We start from the raw sequence: 19,691 nt of genomic DNA, 5'->3' as shown, positions 1-19,691 counted from the left end.
TAGCCAAGCACAAAAACACGTTAACTTTGATTTACCAATGACTTATTCTGGGTCACTGCTTGACGGATGAGGGTTAGTTTCAAAGCACAATTTTAAGGGAGCCACATGATGTACACAGCTGACTTTACATTTGTGTACAGCGTACAATCTGTTCATATCACGGCAATCCACCCAAACACACAGGTAGGCAGCAAGCTGTTCCTCTGCAGTGCAGGAAGGGGAATTTGCCACCTGCAGGCAAATCTCTCAAAGCTGCAGAGGCACTATGATACACAAGCTAAAACCAAAAGCAACGTGTTATTGGGCTGAGCCACAGTGGAGGCTTTCACATCTGCAAGCCACAAAGCACACACCTGTTCATTCCTCCCCACAGACACAACCACTTACAAAAACAAGTTTCCCTGCCTTCACATTAAAAACTGCCAGGAACTTATGAAAGCACAGAGGAAAGTCTTTAAAAGAAAGCACATCTTGTTGTGAAACACAAAGGAGTGGACGCTTCAAAACCAAGCAAACAGCCTTACTGCTCATGCAACATTTGCTGTTGGAGCAGAACTGCATCGCTCTCCAGCTGAGGCACAACATGGGGATTCCTCCTGCCTCTGCTTGTGGAAAAGCCAGGGCAGTCAGTGTTTCCACAGTGTCCCCTATGAAAGGCGATGCTAGCTGGGGTCTCCAGCTTCAGGGTGAAAAACATCCTGTCAGAGAAGCGACAACAGCCATAAGGAAAAGAATTATTCCCCACCACCAGTCCAAAGGAAGAGAGGGTAGTAAGATATAGGCTCCCTACAGAAGAAACTGAACAGAACGATGTGGGTTCAGTTAAAGGGAAAAAGTTTCAGAGACATCAAAAACATTAAGTCAGCAATAAAAGCCAAAAGGACAGAGGGGAAAAAAAGAAGAAAACTAATGTGACACATACCCACAGTCTATCCAGCCTATAGTACCTCGTCCTTTCACCTCCTGGGCCACGCTGGACAATAACCTGAGTGAGCTTTCCGCAGCAGCAGCTGGAAGACAAAATAAAATAATAAAAATAAATGAACAACAGCATTACTACTCCACATAGTAGAACACAATGGTGTGCTTCTTTGTTCTGAAGCACCAGAAGAACATTTTATCTAATTTGAAGAAACCAGTATGACAGGGATCAGTAAAATCTTCTGTAAACTAGAAGGAAAGCCGGCTGCAGCTGAAGCTGCATGGCTCCTTTCCTCTCTCCCCTTAAAACAACACAGAAATTCATACCTCTAGGCACGCTCCCTGAGCTACATTTATGGAGCTATACTGTGTCTTCTCCTGAAAACCAGTTTCTATTCCAACATTGCCTTTTCCCTGTGGCTGGGCATGAACCAGTTTGTGCCACTGCCTGCTAATTAGAGCAATTTCATTTAGGACTTTCATCAGCTGCAAGGGCAAGGCATTCAGCCTAACTCTCCCTAATTCTACCCGTCATACACAGAAAATAACACACTTTATTCTCAAATAACCCTTGGAGACACCCAAACCAACAGTCCTGAGGAGCACCCTGAAAAGGTACTTCCAAGAACTGGCTGTACTATAGATACCCAACAGAGATTTTTATAATGCCATGCCACATTTGTAGATTTTGCAAAACACTTCCATTCCAAAGAAGTCTTATAAATGGTATTAAAAATATACAGAAGAGAGAAAAATACAGTGGTAGAAAGAAGTATCAGTCCCCCCAAAAATCTAATAGGAACTGTTTCCTTCCTTGATAAACAAAAAATAGAAACCCAGAGTCTCTTTCAGATCTCCATAACTATTTCAACAATCTGAATGTAAGAATGTCTACATTGGGTCAGGCCAAATGATCCTATAGACCAATATCTTGCCTCCAGCATTTGAGAAAGTGATGGCCTGTAGATACCAGAGTAGACAAGCAGAGACATTGGGATATTTGAGGGATACCCCCTCAAACACACTTTTAAAAATAAAAGCATTCAGGGACCCATTTGTCCCAGAAAATTCAGTAGCTGAGCAGCCCTGGCAGGACACCTGGCTGGTAAGGTGAACTAAACATCTACAGATGAGGACACCTCCTAACCAATGAGTTCTCTGAATGAGATAAAAAGTGTCACCTAGTTCTGCTCAGCTGGGAAGCAAAGACTTTGTTCCAGCAGCATGATCAGATGCTGGCCAACATCTCATTACAGCTGGGGGATGCATATCTGGCATTAGAATTGCACCTCCAAATTCCTCTCTCTTTTTTTCCTCTCCTCTCTTTCTGGGTGACAGAATTCTAATTGTACAAGGATCACTGTTCTAGGAAGGAACATTAATCCCACAGTCAGCTCTGCATGCAATGCTTTAGATTGCTAAAACCAACCAATTAAATAACAAAAACAGAAAAAAAAGAAATCTCTATAACATGGCTTTTGAACAATGCCCATAGGGCAACATTTATTAGATGAGTGTCACAGCTGAAGTGTTCTGGTTGTACTACTAAAAATGAAAGCAACCACCACTTAAAATATTAAGCGTAAAAAGAAAATTTTCCCTTTAAGAAGCTGAATAATACAGATGTCTTTTTATCTAAAGTGTTCCTTTCAAAATCAAAAGGTATTAGAAACTCTTTTATGGTTTTTACTTTGAACCTGTTACTACAAAACCATTTGGCCAAGTTCAAGCGCTCAAAGTTCCCCACTATAGCAAAACACAATTTTTTTAACAAAATAATAAGTCACACATATAATTTTAACTGTTTCAGAATAATCTTTAGGAAACAAAGTTAATTATTGCAGCTCCTGCACCTCTTTGTCTGCAAAATTCTCTGATACTGGGGCAATGGGGACAAGAGGATATTAGTCACCATATACTGCTCCCATTTGATACACTATAAACCCAGAGCAACTCTACCATCGTGTTTAATTTAGATAAGACCTTTGCAACAGGTCAGAAAAGGAGGACACAATACCCAAACAAAGCATTATCTTCTACAGCTTGCCTACAGGAAGGAAAAGGAAGCAACAACAAAAACAGTAAAGAAAATAATCATAGTGACACATCTTACTTCTTGCTCTCCAATGACTTCCACATTCACAATACCATTCTGCACTTGTGTATGAAGTTTAAAGATAGTTTATTTATTTTACATGGTGTCACACAAAACAACACACTAAAACAAATAAGGCAACAGTATAGCCAGAGCAGAGCAAAAGGAAGAGCAAACAAGTAAGTAAACAGCCAGAAAGGAAAGCCTGAAAGAAAGACAAGACAATCAAAAGATTCAAGGGGACAGGTGGCATAACATGGAGATGAGTCATTTCTCCCTCTTACACAACAGTTCATTTTTTATTTTTATATTTTGTTAATTAAAGCTGAAAGACAACCATGGGACACTCAAAGCTGTCAGAAGCAAAGATGGATTGATTTCAGTACTGTAACTATTCATTAAGCCTTTCAGTGTCACCAGGAAATCAAAACTTGCAAACTACTGTGATAAACACACTAGAAAGCTCTTATTACAGGGAGCCATTTCTGGAGACAAAGCCAGAATAAAGGACATTTTTGCCAATGTGACAGAGCAATTAGACGGCCGAATCAAGGTGACTCCAATCTTGAAACACCAGGAGCCTCTGAGTTAAAACAAAGGACACTATTCCTGAAGAAGCCCTTGTAGTCATGTAGAAGCCCCTTGGTGCACACTTTGCTTGTGTCACAACAAGCTGTGACATCAAAAAAAAAACCAAACAAAAAAGGAAGAGGACTTACCAGATTTGGAATACAGCACTAGTACGTTATTCCGTGTCCTGAGAAGCTTCTTAAAATCCTTGTGATCACTTATTTTTTCAATGAGTGGAGACACCTTCAAGGAGTACACGAATGCTGGCAAGAATGCCTACAGAAACACAAAGCCAGAAACATCAGTAACAGCTCCCATGCAAAGAAACAAAATACAAAGACAAACTGCTTTTGCAAATTGCTTCAACATTTTTCCATAATCTTGAGGCATGCTGCCTTAAATAAACTATCATATTGATTTGATCAGCAAAAGCCAAAAAAAAAAAAAAGAGCCATGCACATGATTTATTGAAACCAGACCAATACCATTCCAAACACACATCCTTAAGTGGAGAGATAAACACAACATCAAGAAATAGTTTTAGTTGATGCCACCCCCTTTAGAAGTTTGTTCCCTAGTCAGATAATCAGATAAAAATTCTTATATAAATTTAATATACTCTAACAAGAGAAGTAGCAAATTGCCATTTCAAGAGCACTGTTGTCCTTAGATCTCAAAATACACTGCAAACTCAATGGAGTACTTTGATATCCCACTAAAGACAGTGAGAGCCAAGAAGCTAAAATAACCCACACTGACACAGAGCAGACAAAGGAAATGAGAACAGAATATGCAAGTAATCCAGCATCCACATTACAGCTCTAAGCACAACCCTCTCCCACACACCCTCCCAAACTGGAATGGGGCTTATGTTTCCCAGTGTCCATCTTGTATCACACACACAGAGCAGTGTCTTTGCCACAAGATCAACTTTGGCTTCCACTGGCCACATGGAAGACACGGCATTTAATCTCTCTGCATCTCAGTTCTGTATCTATGCAAAGAAATTATTTTTTACTGCATCTTTTGGTCTATTTAAATCACGACTCTTCCAGAGCAAAGTTTGTCTGTCATAAAGTAAAACTCCTATCAAATTATGACCATAATGTCAGCTGGGGCTTCTACTGCTCATTTGTACTGCAATAACATTCAATAATAACAATAATAATAATAATCTTATCCATCAGGCTATGCTGCCTCCATTCCACACTGTACTGAAGTCACGCTAATGGAATGATTATGGGAAGCTTAGCTGGAGAAATTATCTAGTTTCCATTCACCTTACAGTAAAACCTTAACACTTAATTGCTTGGCTAAAAGCTTTAGCTCATTTGCCTAACACACACAAGAGGTTCAAGGTTTTCTTAATTACAGAACTCATTTTGATCGTGCCTCACTCCAGATGGGCTGGAAAATGTGTCCAGGGTGGATGTGAAGAAGTAAGAGGCTGTTTTCCTTGCATCCCATATATTACAATATGCAGCATTCAAAGAAGGGACTAAGCCAATCAAAGTCAGGACAGTACAGCCCCAGGCACAGACCTCATTACAAATACAGCTATTTGCAAACACCACAATCACTGAGGCACAGAAACAAAACCTGCACCTACGAAACAGACTTTATAAGTGCCAGAAGTTTTTACATGTGGAAAAGAGAGCAGGGTGGGGGGAGTCCTGGGACACACATGGCAATGTAAAGATGCTGAGCTGAAATAGAGGTCATCCTCAAAACAGCCAGGACATATGTGGTTATTTACATTTACTAGAAAATACACCTGTAACATAAAATTTAGGGGTGAACAAGTTACCCCACTCCACAGGCAGGATTCCCACCACTGAGCCTTGCTGACCAAACAGTCTAACTGTGAGAAGGAAAAGTACACAATTGCAAGTCAGCCCCTACTTTCAGCATAAACATCCTTGATGCTTTACTTTGACCAGAAGACTCACATTCTTCTAACTCCAGATGTCCAGAGCTCAGCCTTCCTACTTCAGCCATATGAGGAATTAATCTAACTTTGATTATGGGCAGATCTATTTTATCCTAAATAATTTATATAATAATAAATTTAATCTTTATTTAAAAACTTCTTCCTTTGCCTCAATTTTTTGTAACTATTCAAGTGAATAGTTACAAAAATTAGATTTTTATTTATGCTTTGACTTAACTGAACTAAGGCTGAACACAGCGAAAGGTGGAATTACAGGTTGCCTGTAGTTTAAGGAACTGGACTCAATTAAGGATACTCTAGTTTATGAACTCTGCTAAAAAGAAATAACTGGAGTAAAAAAAGCCACAAAAGCCACTTTCAACATGACACCAAACGGTATTATGAACTTTATTTAAAGCATCTGTCCATTTTTTAATGATAGGTCAGAAGAGGGGCGTTGGAACTAGATGGTCTTTAAGGCCCTTTCCAATCCAAACCATTCTACAGTTCTAAGTACAGGCATTTTCTAGATGGAAAGGCTGTTCTGCCAATTTCAGTGACTTTCTTTCTTCTTTTTTTTTTCCTCCCCCTTTCCTTATAATGGCAGAGCTATAAACTTCTCGAAAAATTGGATTCTGGAAACCATGACAGCTGTAACTACTGCCTTGTCAGTGTTGTCACTAACAGAAAACTTGCTGCGCTGGTGGAACAGTAGGTGCTTGGAGGGAGACACATGTCACATTGCACATATCCACTGCTACTCTGCCCAATTCCTCTCCAGGTATCAAATCAATACATGTTACCCATTTTCCCACAGTTTTACTACAGCAGCTCTCTCTGTTCCTATGGTTTAGACCAAAACCCACCGGGAAAGGCATTGTGCATATGAGCACGTCAGTCAGCCCTGCCAAATAAATCATCATCTCCCTTTAATTAAGATTAATGTGGCAGCCTTTCCTGGTTATAAAACCCAAAAGGTCCAAGCCAAAGGTAGAACTGGACAAAAACGCCCTGCCTGCACATCTAAGGCAGCCGCAGCAGTACTGGGAGGATATTGGTTCAGCAGGAAAGTTCATCACCTCCCAGTTTGCATTTGCACTACATGGTGTTTGCAAACTGATAAGAATTAAGTAGTTCCGAACTCTAAAGCTTTCTGCTGCTGAAATTAATCAAGACTCTATCCAGGAATAAACGAGAGGCCGGTTTATTGTTAAACCTCCAGAAGAACCAGCTCCGTTGAAGGCAAGTGATACCAAGAGGTCATTTCCACCAGATGCCAGTCCCAGCCACAGGGCTGCTTTGCCCTGCTCCACAGTCAAAGCTGTCATAACTGTACCAGCAGCTACAGCCTCACAAGGGCTACAGCTACTAGTTGGGTCTACAACATGAAACTGAGAGCATGGGAAAAAAGAATCCTATAGAAGCAGTTATACTCTTCTTCACAGGAAACCAGGCTCATGTTCCTGCACAGCCCACAGGTAAAGCAGCAGTAAAGGTGAAGCTAATTGGCATGTACTGTGCTATATGAATTTAATTTTAAGATATGAGTCAGGTAGATTTACTCCAGACATTTTGCAGGAGAGCTCACCAGCCAGGCACTGCCCAATCGAGCACACTGCTTCTTGTTTAAATCCAGGGCACAAGAGGAGATGAGCACATATTAAAAAAAGAAAAGGTCAAGAAAGGTGACAGTCCCTCCTGGGCAGGAAGCCTCTTTTCATATGCGTCAGGAAGTGCTACATTCACACATATGGAAGTCTATAAATAAGAAACAAGCTAAACTCTCTTGTCACTTGAGCATCCTAAAGCTTTAAAATCTATTCACAACCACTGCTGAAAAGTTAAGAAACACTCGAAATATTTTTTTTCAAGAAGCTGCCCACCTCAGTACCTGCTGAAGTATAAGGCATATTAACACAATCATGTACAACATCTGTGCCACCCTTGCCAGTTATGCCATTGAGAAATTGCAACAGAACTAAAGGAAGGTCTATTTTATTTCATGCTGTGTGTGCACAGTGCCTAGCAAAACAGGTCCTCATCCATGGCTGGCTTGGTAAGCTGGAACAAACATGACTGTCACCTGGTGTCCTTGGACACAGAAAACTTTGGTAAAGACATTCAGAAAAAAGGCAAACTACACGTGGCAGACTATGAAATGCAAATCTCATAGCAATTCCAGTATGCAGATTTCCCCCAGCTCAAGATTGCAATCTGAATTTATTTTCACAGAATTTTTTATGGTGTTGGTCACACATCAGTCATGTGACTGTAGTGTCTAAGATGCATGAAAGATTCTCAAGTAAAACATAAGTGAATCCAAACTCTCAAGACAGTCAATTCAAAACTGCTGAGACACTGCTATTCAAGTAGAAGGTACAAAACCCCCCATGTTCTAGCTCTGCCTCTGCTCTTCAAAGTATGTATTTAAATATATGATCTTGCAAGCTACGTGGGAGAAGTCTGATCAGTCAAAAAGGTTTAATTTTCTTTTTTTTTCACTATTCTCTAACAATTCCTTGCAGAGTTGCTGAACATATGCAAGTGCTAAAGAGCAGTAAACACCCCACAACCCTAATCCTTTAGAACTGGTACCCAAGAAACATCTGAGCTTTCAGAAACCCAGAGGCAAAGAGTTACAGGCAAATAACTATTTGCTAATTATACTTCCAGGACTGACACTATTGAAAAATGTGGTCAACCCTCAGGCTGTGTTTTCTCAAAATCATTGAGGATCTGAGAAAGCAGAGTTTATTTTTCAAATTTTACTCTTCTCTGAATCTCATTTTAGAACGAAAAAAGGGAATATCTTTCAAACAGCCACAAGAATGTATTTTCATATTTTACATTTATTATTCAAATTAAATGTGATAAATGCTTAACTGCTGTTCCCACAGAACCCAGTTCAATTTATGAGTTGCTCCCCACAAAGGCTTCATGACAGCATGGTCTTTTGCTAAGGATAAGCAGCATGTCTGGAGAATTGCTTATTTATTTATTTTACATCAAGGGCAATGAAAACACACATTTTTTAAAAAAAAGAAAATAAAAATCAAAATTAAATAAGGAAGAACTATCAGAAGCATAGCATTATACACCGGACAGAAAAAACTATTTCCTATTTCTCCTACTTCCAGCTCAAGCACATGAAATACACATTTCCCTGGACACAAATTATGCATGAAAAATACAAATGCTTATGCTGCTGACACAGTGCTTAGGTGCCCGAGTCCATATGTCAACATACAATTTTTATGTGCACACTAACACATGTATAATTAGGCAGACAATTTGCACGCTATTCATCAAGAATAGCTGGGGCTGACTTGCACACAACGCTGTTTCCAGAACACCTGCTGCTTGGCAGGGACGCAGTCTTACACTCGACCACAATTTTGAAAGCCCACTTTTAAACAAGACATTGACTTTGATTTCTGTCTTAGCTTTGCCGCCCACTGGTGTCATTCTCATTTTGGGACAACAGCATTCAACCCACCGTAAATACGATCAATGAGCAACCCTGTGCACATGAAACAGATTGTGTCTGACAAGGTATTTTATAGGACTATAGTTGAAGAGGAAACCTGGCTCAAAATTCCAAACAGTAATGGAGATGACTGAATTTAATTTCATTCTTAACTTCTTTAGGAGGGGATTAGTTCACATTCTAAACAAGGGTCTCATCTGCCTCATTAAAATGAGGGGGGAAGGAACAGGAAAGAAATCCCAACAAGAAGACAGAATCTCACCTCCTCTTTCCTACTCAGTTCCCAAAATGAGCCCTGTGGTGGAATGCAGACTTAACTTCAGAAGGCAGATTTGAAAGAACATGTCTGTTTGTGGTGATGGAAGTTTGTAAACCTGCAGATCAGCCGGTGGCACAGCCAGGTCCCGTGGTGCAGACAGCATTCACATACTGAAAATACCAGGTCTAAGTCATCTCCAGGCACGCGCAACGAGAAACTGACCCGTTGCTTCCTTCACCCCAATTCGTTCTCACTTAAAAATACAAGATGTTCAAATCCAAAGCCCCCTTGTTTACAACAATCACAGTTTGACTGCAGATGTTTTATCTTCCTTGTTCATCATACAAACCACTCTTGACCTTGTGCCATAATTGCTTGCTTTTCACTCAGGAGCCCTCCCTCTGCTGCTATTTACATTCAGGGTTGTACTGCTTTGATCACTGAGCCATTTGTAACAAATGCTTTCCGAGATGGATAGTGATAAGTAGGACAGTCCCCTTTTTTCATTCATGATTAATATCTGAAATAGCTGTAGAAACGTTTTAATCAAATCAGATGAGGGTTATCTCTGTTACCCAAAGGTACCTCAAGGAAGCCTCGTAAGAAATTATTATTTGAATGAGGGGGGAAGAGAAAGGGTAGCATTTGGGTCTCAGACTTCAGGGGTCACAACCGAGGTGGCCCCTGCAGTAACCTCTGCAATCCCACTGAAACCACAAAACCATCATCTCCCAGCCACCTGTGCATGAGTTCCCAAACTGCAACCCGCTGAGGACCCCCAGCACAAAGGTTGCGGAGCGCTGTGTGTCACAGATCCAAAAAAAGCCATACACGGTCTCAGTGGGGAGCAGTAACTTCCATGCCTACAGCAGCATGGGATGGCCAGGTGAGGAGCACTCCAGTAGACACACCCACCGGAAGATCAACAACTCCTGCACTGGAAGACTGACAGCATTTGAAAACCATGGTTTTGCCCAACAGATTTACATTTGCAGACATGCCCACCAGATACTTCTTGAGTTTTTTCATTTCCCACAAGCTCTGTGGAAGAAACAGTCCTATTCTGTACATAACCCAGATCAGTTAATTCTCACCTCAAGACATTCCAGGAACAAAAAACCTGAAGCACTACTGACATTTTGTTGTGGGGGGTCATATCTCCAAGAGCCAAGTGCCATATTTTCTTTTGTTTTCAAAGAAAGGCAAATTAAAATCCTGAAACAGTGTCTTGGTACTCTTCAACTTAGGCTGAAGACTGCTACAAATAAGGCATTCCACTTAACGTGGTGCCTGCTATGTTCACTTTCCAAATATAGAAGATAGTGAAAAATACCATGGAGACGTCAAGATTTGACTAGACTCTACCGTTCATATTGTTCTTAAACACTGGCTTTTAAGCTACGGGCATAATAGTCTATACTAAAGGATGTTCTTAAGAGCTCTGTGTAGCAAATTAATTGTATGGTTTATCACTGGGTTTCAAATGCTCTGTGAAGGAAAACCCGTGCAACTATTTACTAAGTAACAACTGACTGTAATAGGGTCAATTACTAATGCTGACAAAGAACTTTCTCCTTATTATGAATGTGAAGCTCTCTCTTCAAGCCAGGCACTGGCGCAATATATATATATATATATTAAACAAGCTGTTGATGAAATAATGTTTCAGATATCACTTCTGAATGAGCACATTTGACTGCAGAAGTTAAGGGCATGAGCAAAGCATATGCTACATAATCCCCCACTAAAAATTAGGTTTTCAAGAAGTTTAAAGAAGTACCACCTACTCAAGAAGCACGTAGGAGGAACTATAAAAAGAAGACAAAAACACTATTAATGGGACTTATAAGGAAGAGAGGGCAAAAAATGACACCTGAAAATCCCTAGCATTTTATATGGCACTTGTTATCTTCAAAGCATTGCACGAATGTTACCTAATTAATCCTCACATTTTTCTGCCAGGTGCTAGGAGACGAAGCTTAATTTTAATAGTTGGAGCAAGATTCACACAGAAAGGAAGTGATCTGCAAGAGGCAAAAGGGAGGCAGCATCAGAACAAACTGGCACACAGCTGATCCTAGAGCAGCTCACAACCACACAGTCATGGAGTGCCATATCCTGCAAAAGTTAGGAGGGGGAGAGAAAGAGTCTATTTGCAGTCACCCAGCAAACAGGCTGCATGACTCTAAACCCACAGACAACAGACAGGACATCATCAAGGCAGTCACAAATGAGATTACCTTTGTTATCTGTGTTCTGCAGTGTACAAGTCACAGCACCCTCCATCAATGCTACCAGCTAGCACAATGCCAAAACTAAACACTTTCTCTGTCATCACAACTTTTGGTCATTCACAAGCTTGAAAAAGTGGTAGAATCAAGATAAACAATAACTTACTTCCAAAGTGACCCTGTCTGCATGAAGAAATTTAAGGCAATGCTAGTTTGTGTAATGTAATTTGGAACCAGAATCACCAAGCTTCTCCATTCAGACCTCCAACCATAACTTTGAAGAAAGGCGGCACTACCTCTGTTTTACTGAAACAGAGGAACTGCATCACCAAAAAGCAATAGAAATGGTCAACAATAGAACAAGCACCTCTTCCATCACCAATTGCTTGTGACACCATGAACTCACTGCTGGGCAGAAAGACCATTTCTGATGACCATACCACCCTTGTGGCAATATCCCAGGGCCTCTGAAGTAAACAGGCACTTTGGCACCAAAGTCAATGGATTGAAAACATCACTCCATAAGGTATGGAGTTGAGTAACAAAGCCAATGTTTAATTTGGGAAGGGCATCTGAGGAGACAGAGCATATCCCATGTCACCGTTTTACAAATTAGTATTTTGAAGAAGGAACAGACAAAGTAGGAAGGGGGCAAGAAGACAGCAAAAGTAAGGGATCTGTCTCTGCAATACCCTCCCTCTGACTGCCACAAAACACTTTCCAAAGAGGCTCCTGTGGTTCAAACAGTAACTGGATGGGAAGAGACACTCCTGAATTCAAGCCCAAAAGCCACCATGGGAAACGACACCTGAGCACTGCAGTGGAGAAGCAGTGCTCACGCCCTGCCTGCAAACCCACTGGAGGCAAAGCCACTGCTGCCACGCTGCAGAGCCACCTGCAACACAGAGTGAATCGTGCCTCAGCCCTCCCTGCAGGCCTGGGTTCACAAGTCAAGTGTCAGTGCTCACCACTGCATTCCTGTACCTTACTGGCAAGGAGAGAGGAAGTACTTGAGGAGCTGGAAGCCTCAAATGTTCCCTCCAAGCCCTTCTTTGGAGGCACTGGGTTTGACTGGCAGCAGGTCAAGAAGCCTGCTTCCCAAAGGCTGTCGGTCAGACTCTTGACTCAGTTTCTCTGTCATTAAGCCAACACTCGGAAGACAAACTGATCTTTGCCACGCTGGCATGAGATAATATTCACCAGTGTTTGCAAAGCAAACGTACCCTAGATGCATGATCCTGATGGAAGCAGTGGCTGCTTTCTGCTAGGGAAAGCTGCTAGGGAAAGCTCCTCTGATATATCAGAGGAAATGCAAATCCGCCGCAGCATAAAACTCCTTCACAATGCCTTGAACAGTAAATTCAGTCCTTTGAGCATGAAATACAGTCAACCACTTGATATACCAAACAAGGAAGTATCTGTAAAGTTAACCTTCAACTTCCTTGTGACTCTCCAACTCATTCAAGAAATAAGACGTTACAGCAGGCAGAGATCACTGCAGCCTCTTCCTCATGTGTGTGTCACATATCCACAGTGATGCTACAGATAACAAATAAACATCTTCCATTAGAAGATACTGAAATGTTTTCTTCATCCAGCCTTGTAGGTTTCCTTTTCCATATGCAGGAAGTCTTACAGAGATAAGGATTTCAATTCTTCGAAGCTATCTCCAATTTTGCTTCAAAAAATGAGCCCTATTTTTCAGGAGTGCTATGCTTGCACAACTCTAGCTGCTGTCTCAGGTACACTGCAAGTATTCAGCACTTCCAGAAAAAAACCCAAACAAACAAAAACCAAAACACATTTGGGTGCATGAAAAAGGACCAGCTGGAAGGAAAGAATGTTCTCACTGACCTACCAAGCAGCTGGCATTACCTTCACTTTAACTTTACACACTGAAAATGTCCTCATTTAACAGCCTCTATGACTTTTTAAACATTGACTCAAGAAAAATTTAAAAGCAGGTTTTGCAATGTCACAGCTGTAGGCTAGTTTTTCAGTCCTGGAGTACAGCAAGTTACATATTTCAAGATGAAAAATCACACCTTCAAGTGCAAGATAATGCAAATTGGAAGAAATAATTTAAACTACTTGTACACAGCAAAGGGGAAAGAATTAGCTGAATCAACAGCTCAATGAAGACATCTGCTCAGCATGCAGCATCACAGAGCAAATAAAATGCTGTGGCAAATTAAGAAAGGTAAGAGAGAATAACGTGGATAAATTAAAATGGCTTTGTATAATTTCACTGACAACGGCAGGCCCGCTCTGCTCATCTCAAAGATACCAGCTCTGCAACATGACAGGTCCAAAGAGGGCAACTGGAATAGTTAGGAACAACAGATTTGTATGAAGAAAGCTGGGGAAGAAAAAAATCTTTTAATCTACAAAAAGAAATTCCAGAAAAATATTTACATTAACATAAAATGAATGCTACAGTAAGATAAGGTCTGACAGTCACAGTGGCTATAGTAGGAAATACCAGAAATAACTCCATGTCTTTAGTTATTTTGAATGAAGGGAAAACTCAGTCTACTTGTAACTCTGCTTGGTCCACAGTATATACTTAATCTGAGGAATGCACTGCCACAAGTATCATTGAGAAAAGTACTGTGTATATTAATGATGAGCCATGGGGGAAAAAAGCTACACTAAGACCTCTCCAACATTTTAGGGAGAGTTCAGCCTGACTTCGGTTTCACTTAAAATCAATAATGTGCATATAGCAGAGGTCTGTGCTTCTAGATGAAGCTTAAAACAAAACAAAAATTGTTCAGGATGCACAGCATTTCTTTTCCCTCCTCCTGAAGGAGCCGACAGCTATGCCCCTGACACAGGCAAAAGGCTACATCAGACAGGGCTGATACTTTCTGTCCCACAATGGCAATTCTAATATTAGTACAGAATAAGCATAGGGCAATTAGCAATTCCACACTTGATTTGTATGAATTAGATGAGCACTCCTCGGTCATGCATTTCCAAATACATTTCAAATCACTTGCACGTAAAAAAAAAATATCGTAATTTTTCATTAATTATTAACTCCATTTGTCCAGGTAGAAGGATGAACTGTAGTCCATGACAATAATGTGAATAAAGCAGTGCTTTAAAGCACGGCTTCGCCAATCTTTTGAGCTATTTATGCTAAATTCTGTGAATTAAAAAAAAAAAAAATCAGACTTTAAAATATTTCTGGAAGTCGAGGAGCCTCCCTGAGGTAAGCAGTGCTCTACTTAGTGTAATGTCAATGGAACATACCCCGGTCCTCCGGAATGCGCCGAGATGGAGAGCGCCACATGCGAGGGGCGCAGGGGCGGGGGGTGCCGGGGGCGGGGGGCGCACAGGTGCACAAAGCCGAGCGAGGCGGTTCCGCTGCGGCACAGCCGCCGCCGGGGAAACCCTCGGGAAACCCTCTGGAAACCCTCTGCCGCCGCACAAGCCTTCCACGCGAAACTTGGGAGCGAAGCGCCCGCCGGCCGGAGCCCCCGGGGCCGGGGCAGCCGGGGGGCCCCCGCCCGCAGCCGCTCGGGGAGACACCGCCGCACGCCGGGGTGCGCTTCCTCCGGGCGGCTTTTTGGGAGACGGAGGGAAAGGGAGACGGGGAAGCCGGAGCGCAGCACGCGGGCTGAGGGCTGCGGAGACACCCGGGCGGAGCGCTGCCGGAGCCCGGCCATGCCGGGCTGTGCGAGCCCAGCCGAGCTCGCCCGCGGCGGCGGCGGGTGCGGGCGGCGGGCGCAGCCTCCGCGCCCGGCCCGGGGGGGGGCCGTCCCGCTCCCAACTTTTCGCCCAACTCCGGCGGCCGCGCCGCGCCCCCGCCCCGGCCCGGGGAACGGGGGGACACCCCGCGCCGCCCCCGCCGCCCCCCGGCGCCACTCACCGCCAGGCCGAGCAGCAGCAGCAGCAGCGGCGGGAGGCGCCCGCGGCGCCGCGCAGTCCCCGCGCCCTGCCCCGGCTGTGCCATCCCGCCGCCGCCCGCACCGCTCCGGACCCGCCGCCGCTGCGGCTGCTGCCACGTCTGGCGGCGCACGCGCGCTCCGCCGCCACCGCCCGCCCGCGCCGCGGCATGACGGGGGCTGTAGTCCGGCCGTCCGGCCCGCGGGGTGCCCATCCCTCCCTCCCGAGCAGTGTGCGGCTCGCACAGCGAGCCCGCGCGTGGCGGCAAACACCACCATCAACCCGCCAAACTACTGCCGGCAATCGCAAAGCAATCTCCGCCCAATTCGTTTTAACAGAGGTTAAAAAGTTGCAGCTCTTCTCTCACGTCCCACTGGCCTCCCCTCCGGGGTTAGTTCTTTGTGCCTCTCTCCTTCTCTCCCAGCGTGTGCCTTACTCCAGAAAGCGTTATGGCAAAAAGCCTCCTCGATGTTTGTTTGTCAAGGTTTTTAAAAGCTTTAGCTGGTCTCACATCTGAAGTAAGAGGTGAATACCCTTATTCACCACAACAAATAATGAAAGAGGAGAAAGAGTGAACCGGTAGAGAGGCTCAGAAACTAGCACCTGTTCTTCTTGTAAGTTGTTCCCACTCATTATCATTAAATCCTAAAGGTGAACTCTGTTCATCCTCACATGTCGGCAATGATACCGAAGTGCAAGCAAATAAATACGCCCTGTCCAACCAGGATCAATTTGTGCAGCCTCCATTATAATCACAGTATTGGAATGTTTGCTGCATCCAGTATTGGAATGTTTGCTGCATCCAGACAAACAAATCGGTCTGTGCCCTTAGTTAGGTACATTCAGTGAGCCAGCTCTGCCTCGCAAGGACATCCCAGATGTCCTGCCAGTCATGTTAAGGTCAAAGCGGGTCAGCCGCGTTATAATTGGCTTCCCACAAACAGAAGGGATCTTCACCTACCACCCAGTGGCTGTGTGAAATTCTTCATTGGCTCAGAAACATCAAAGGAAAATCAAAGGCATCTTTTCGAGTCTGATCCTTACAGCTGACTGTCACCCGAGCATTAGACTAAGAGGCTGGCTGCAAGGGAGCAATTTGTAGATCCACACAGCTGACTGATCACTTCAAGTGGTGATCATGAAAACTGAATGACGTTGACATTAACAAGTCCCCTGGTGGAGATATAATTTTGCAAAGCAGAAACACATACAGAGAAAGTTATTACTATTAACATTTACACTTTTGTGGCATCTTTTGCGGCAGAACCGGAGCACACTTTCTCAGTCACAGCTGGATAACCTTTAGCAAATCATTTCACAGTGCTATGCCTCACTTCCCATTTGCAGAAGGCCTCAGTTAGTCTGCCTTAAAACGGGGTTAGCAATCCTTAGCTCACACTAAAATGACAGTGAAAGCACACGAGGCACAGCCCAGGAGCCATGAGAAGGAGTTTGGAATTAGGAAGGACACAAGGCTGAAGGGAGACTTCAGCAAGGAAAATGGGTGAATGGCTGGCTGGCTGGCTAGCTAGCTGCCTGGATGAATGGAGGGGTGTGCTGCATTAGTTACCACCACTGCTGGTGCCAACTTCCCAGTTTGTAATAATCAGCCTACTAGTAAAAGGCTCTGGATCCCCAGTTGAATCCCAGTTCAAATAAGCTAACAAAACCTGCAGGAATAGGTAACCTCTTCTAGATCCTGTTCACCTTCACATCCCCAGCCTAGAGCTGAAAGGCTTCTGCATGCAAGTACCCTGACTCATCCAGACCTCTAATCTCAGTGGGATATCCAGATCCTCAAAGACTGTTTGCGTCCTCCTGTGACTCTTTTGTGTAGAAAAATGTTATATCTTCTAACACTTCACATGACAGTTATCAGTATCAGGCAATGTAAAAGTAACCTCAACGTGGTGATATATCTGTGCTGTGTCATAACCATACAGGATGTGCTGCCATTGTGATAGGAAAGGATAAATTGTGGGACATGGTTGTTTTGTCACAGCAGTACATTTTTATCATGATGGCAAGAAGAAACATTCTCAGGAAGAAAGAAAAAAAGAAGACAAGCTATTTCAAACTGAGCTTCTGAAAGGTTATATAAAAAATCCAGTTTGGGAAGCTGCAGTTTTTATATATAGGAGAATATAGAAAAGGTATCCATGTGGCAACTACAGCTTCTTTCTTGCAGTTCAGCTCGATAATTTGTATTGACATGACAGGCATTGCCAAAACTTAAGAGACAAGATCATTGAGCATCTGTCACAGGTCAAAATAATATATCAACTATCAGCTCTAGACAAGGCTTTACACAGTGGCAACTACTTAATCAGTCCAGTCGTGCATTACTAATGAACTCATTACAGTTGTATCTCAGTGCACTGCTATCCAGTGTCCCAAGTTTACCCTGTATCTGTTTGACATTAATATCTTATGCTGCTTGCTTCCTTGTAATTGTAATATTTTTATATGGCACGGTAAAACACTGTGGAAGCATTTGTTAATTCACCACTGAGAAGCAAGAAAGCACTACTGCCCTTGGATTATAGATCAGAAAACAGTAGCAGAGAGATTATATGATTTGCTCAAGGCTATAAAACCAGACAGTTTCAGATCATGTTCATTTCTGCACTGCATCTGCTAATCCTTACTTGTCTATCTATATTCAGACACCTCTTTTACCAAGAATGAAATACAAAACTGGACTGACAGTAAGTATGTCTGTAAGGAATTACACCTTCCACATTTCCTATATGTTTCTGCTTTATTTGACAAGATTGACTCTTTGGTCTCTTTTTAACCTGAACAAGTCTCTAGCGGCCTCTCACAAAAGGTAAAATGAGTCACTTCTACCACAAAAAAATAACAGCAGAGCAGACTGAAAAAGATACAAGCAAGATTTGCAAGCCATACTGAATCCAGGGGCAACACGGGCTACACTTGGACCCCAAACTATACAGCATTTGCTCAGGATGAAAGCAGGATTTGTTCACTGCCTTAACTACATGAAGTTCTCCTTCCTTCCTACAAGCAACATCTTCTTCTTTAGTTCAGCTTCAGCCAACTGATTTTGATCTGCAGGCTTATCTCCCCTAAGTTTTGTGACATCTGTGTCATGTCACTGATTGCATCAGCTGAAAAAGAGACATACGAGCTGGTTGCCATCAACAGATTGATGGTATCGTAGCCCTCGGCTCCTCACGACCTTTCCTACAGCTCTTCAGCACATGATGAAAAGGAAAAGAGACAGGACCAGCCCCTGTAGGATTTTACATAGGAGTGGTCTCAGAGAAGAAGCACAGCTGTACATTGCTTTTCTCCAGCTGATGTCTGTCAGAAGGGAGAGCCTGAAGGCAGCTTTCCACTCCTGCAGCCTCCTCAGCACCTGACAGCAGGGCTGCAGATGCAGCATATCCATACACATCAACTAACAAGTTCCATGGAATACCATTAGCCATCATAATAATGGCTACGAAGGTGCATCTGTTACATAAAGTATTGGGGTTTAGGTCACACGTTCCAGTTTTCATACTTTCGCATGGACTCTTTTTAACGCTATTTTTAAATACATCACGAGTCCCAAGGGACAGTTGTCTGTCATTCAAGCTATGACATATTTATGCTTTTCTCCTGGTTTGCTCACTGTAGTCAATGGGAATGGCATGGAGGCAAGCTGGGATGGAGTTCAGTGTGAATGCTTTAATGGTAATGCTCTGCAACAGCGCTGTATGCAGCACATAACTCAGGGCCTCCATTTCCTACATCATACCTCTTTACATTTTGGAGATCTAGAAGGATGGTAGACTTTGTACAGACCTTGCACAGCACAAAGAAAAAATACACACATGCTGCGTACATTCATGGGAATTTTACTTTTATACTTTATGGTTGTTGTTTCCTTCATTCTAGAATAAAAGTACCTTTGGACCACAGGTAGACAGATGCTCTTTATATATGAGAGAAAAAAAAACAGTCAGTACTGCAGGAGTCAGTTAAAAGTTGAGTACAGATATTTTCCAGATATTTCCTCCTAGATATTTTCCATTACAGTTTTTATTGCTTTTTTTAAGTCTGAGTCTGCATGCCCCTTTACATTTAAGAGGCCCTACTGTTAAGAACACTGTCGTTTCTTTCACTGAGTCTCCAAAGCTGGATATAATGTGTTCCTGAGTAACATAAAAACCTTCTACAGTACAAGCACCTTGCTGGCAGGTAGTAGATAATTTATGTCTCACAGTTACCTGCTGAGAGAATAGTTTAAACAAGATTAAAACAACCACTGGAGTCTAGCTGTTGTGCACTGACTG

General features: G+C 42.8%; 1 protein-coding gene across 2 annotated transcripts in view; it reads right to left on the bottom strand.

Moving 5' to 3' along the window:
* PDIA5 (protein disulfide isomerase family A member 5) overlaps positions 1–15,616 on the bottom strand; it is a 100,015-nt gene extending 84,399 nt beyond the window's left edge. For both annotated transcript variants that reach the window (XR_010432009.1, XM_064661410.1), the window contains exons 1-3: positions 15,371–15,616; positions 3,736–3,862; positions 923–1,010 (exon numbers count right to left, since the gene is read on the bottom strand). Coding sequence is in view for 1 of the 2 variants with exons in the window: in XM_064661410.1 (XP_064517480.1) it covers positions 923–1,010; positions 3,736–3,862; positions 15,371–15,601 (446 nt within the window). In the remaining variant the exon portion in view is untranslated. The remainder of the gene's footprint in view (positions 1–922; positions 1,011–3,735; positions 3,863–15,370) is intronic.
* Between the last annotated feature and the right edge of the window lie 4,075 nt (positions 15,617–19,691).

The sequence above is a fragment of the Pseudopipra pipra genome, chromosome 7 (genome assembly GCF_036250125.1).
Source record: "Pseudopipra pipra isolate bDixPip1 chromosome 7, bDixPip1.hap1, whole genome shotgun sequence".
Classification (NCBI taxonomy): Eukaryota; Metazoa; Chordata; class Aves; order Passeriformes; family Pipridae; genus Pseudopipra; species Pseudopipra pipra.
Note: the sequence above shows the minus strand (reverse complement) of the source record. Positions and strands in the feature narration are given on the sequence as shown.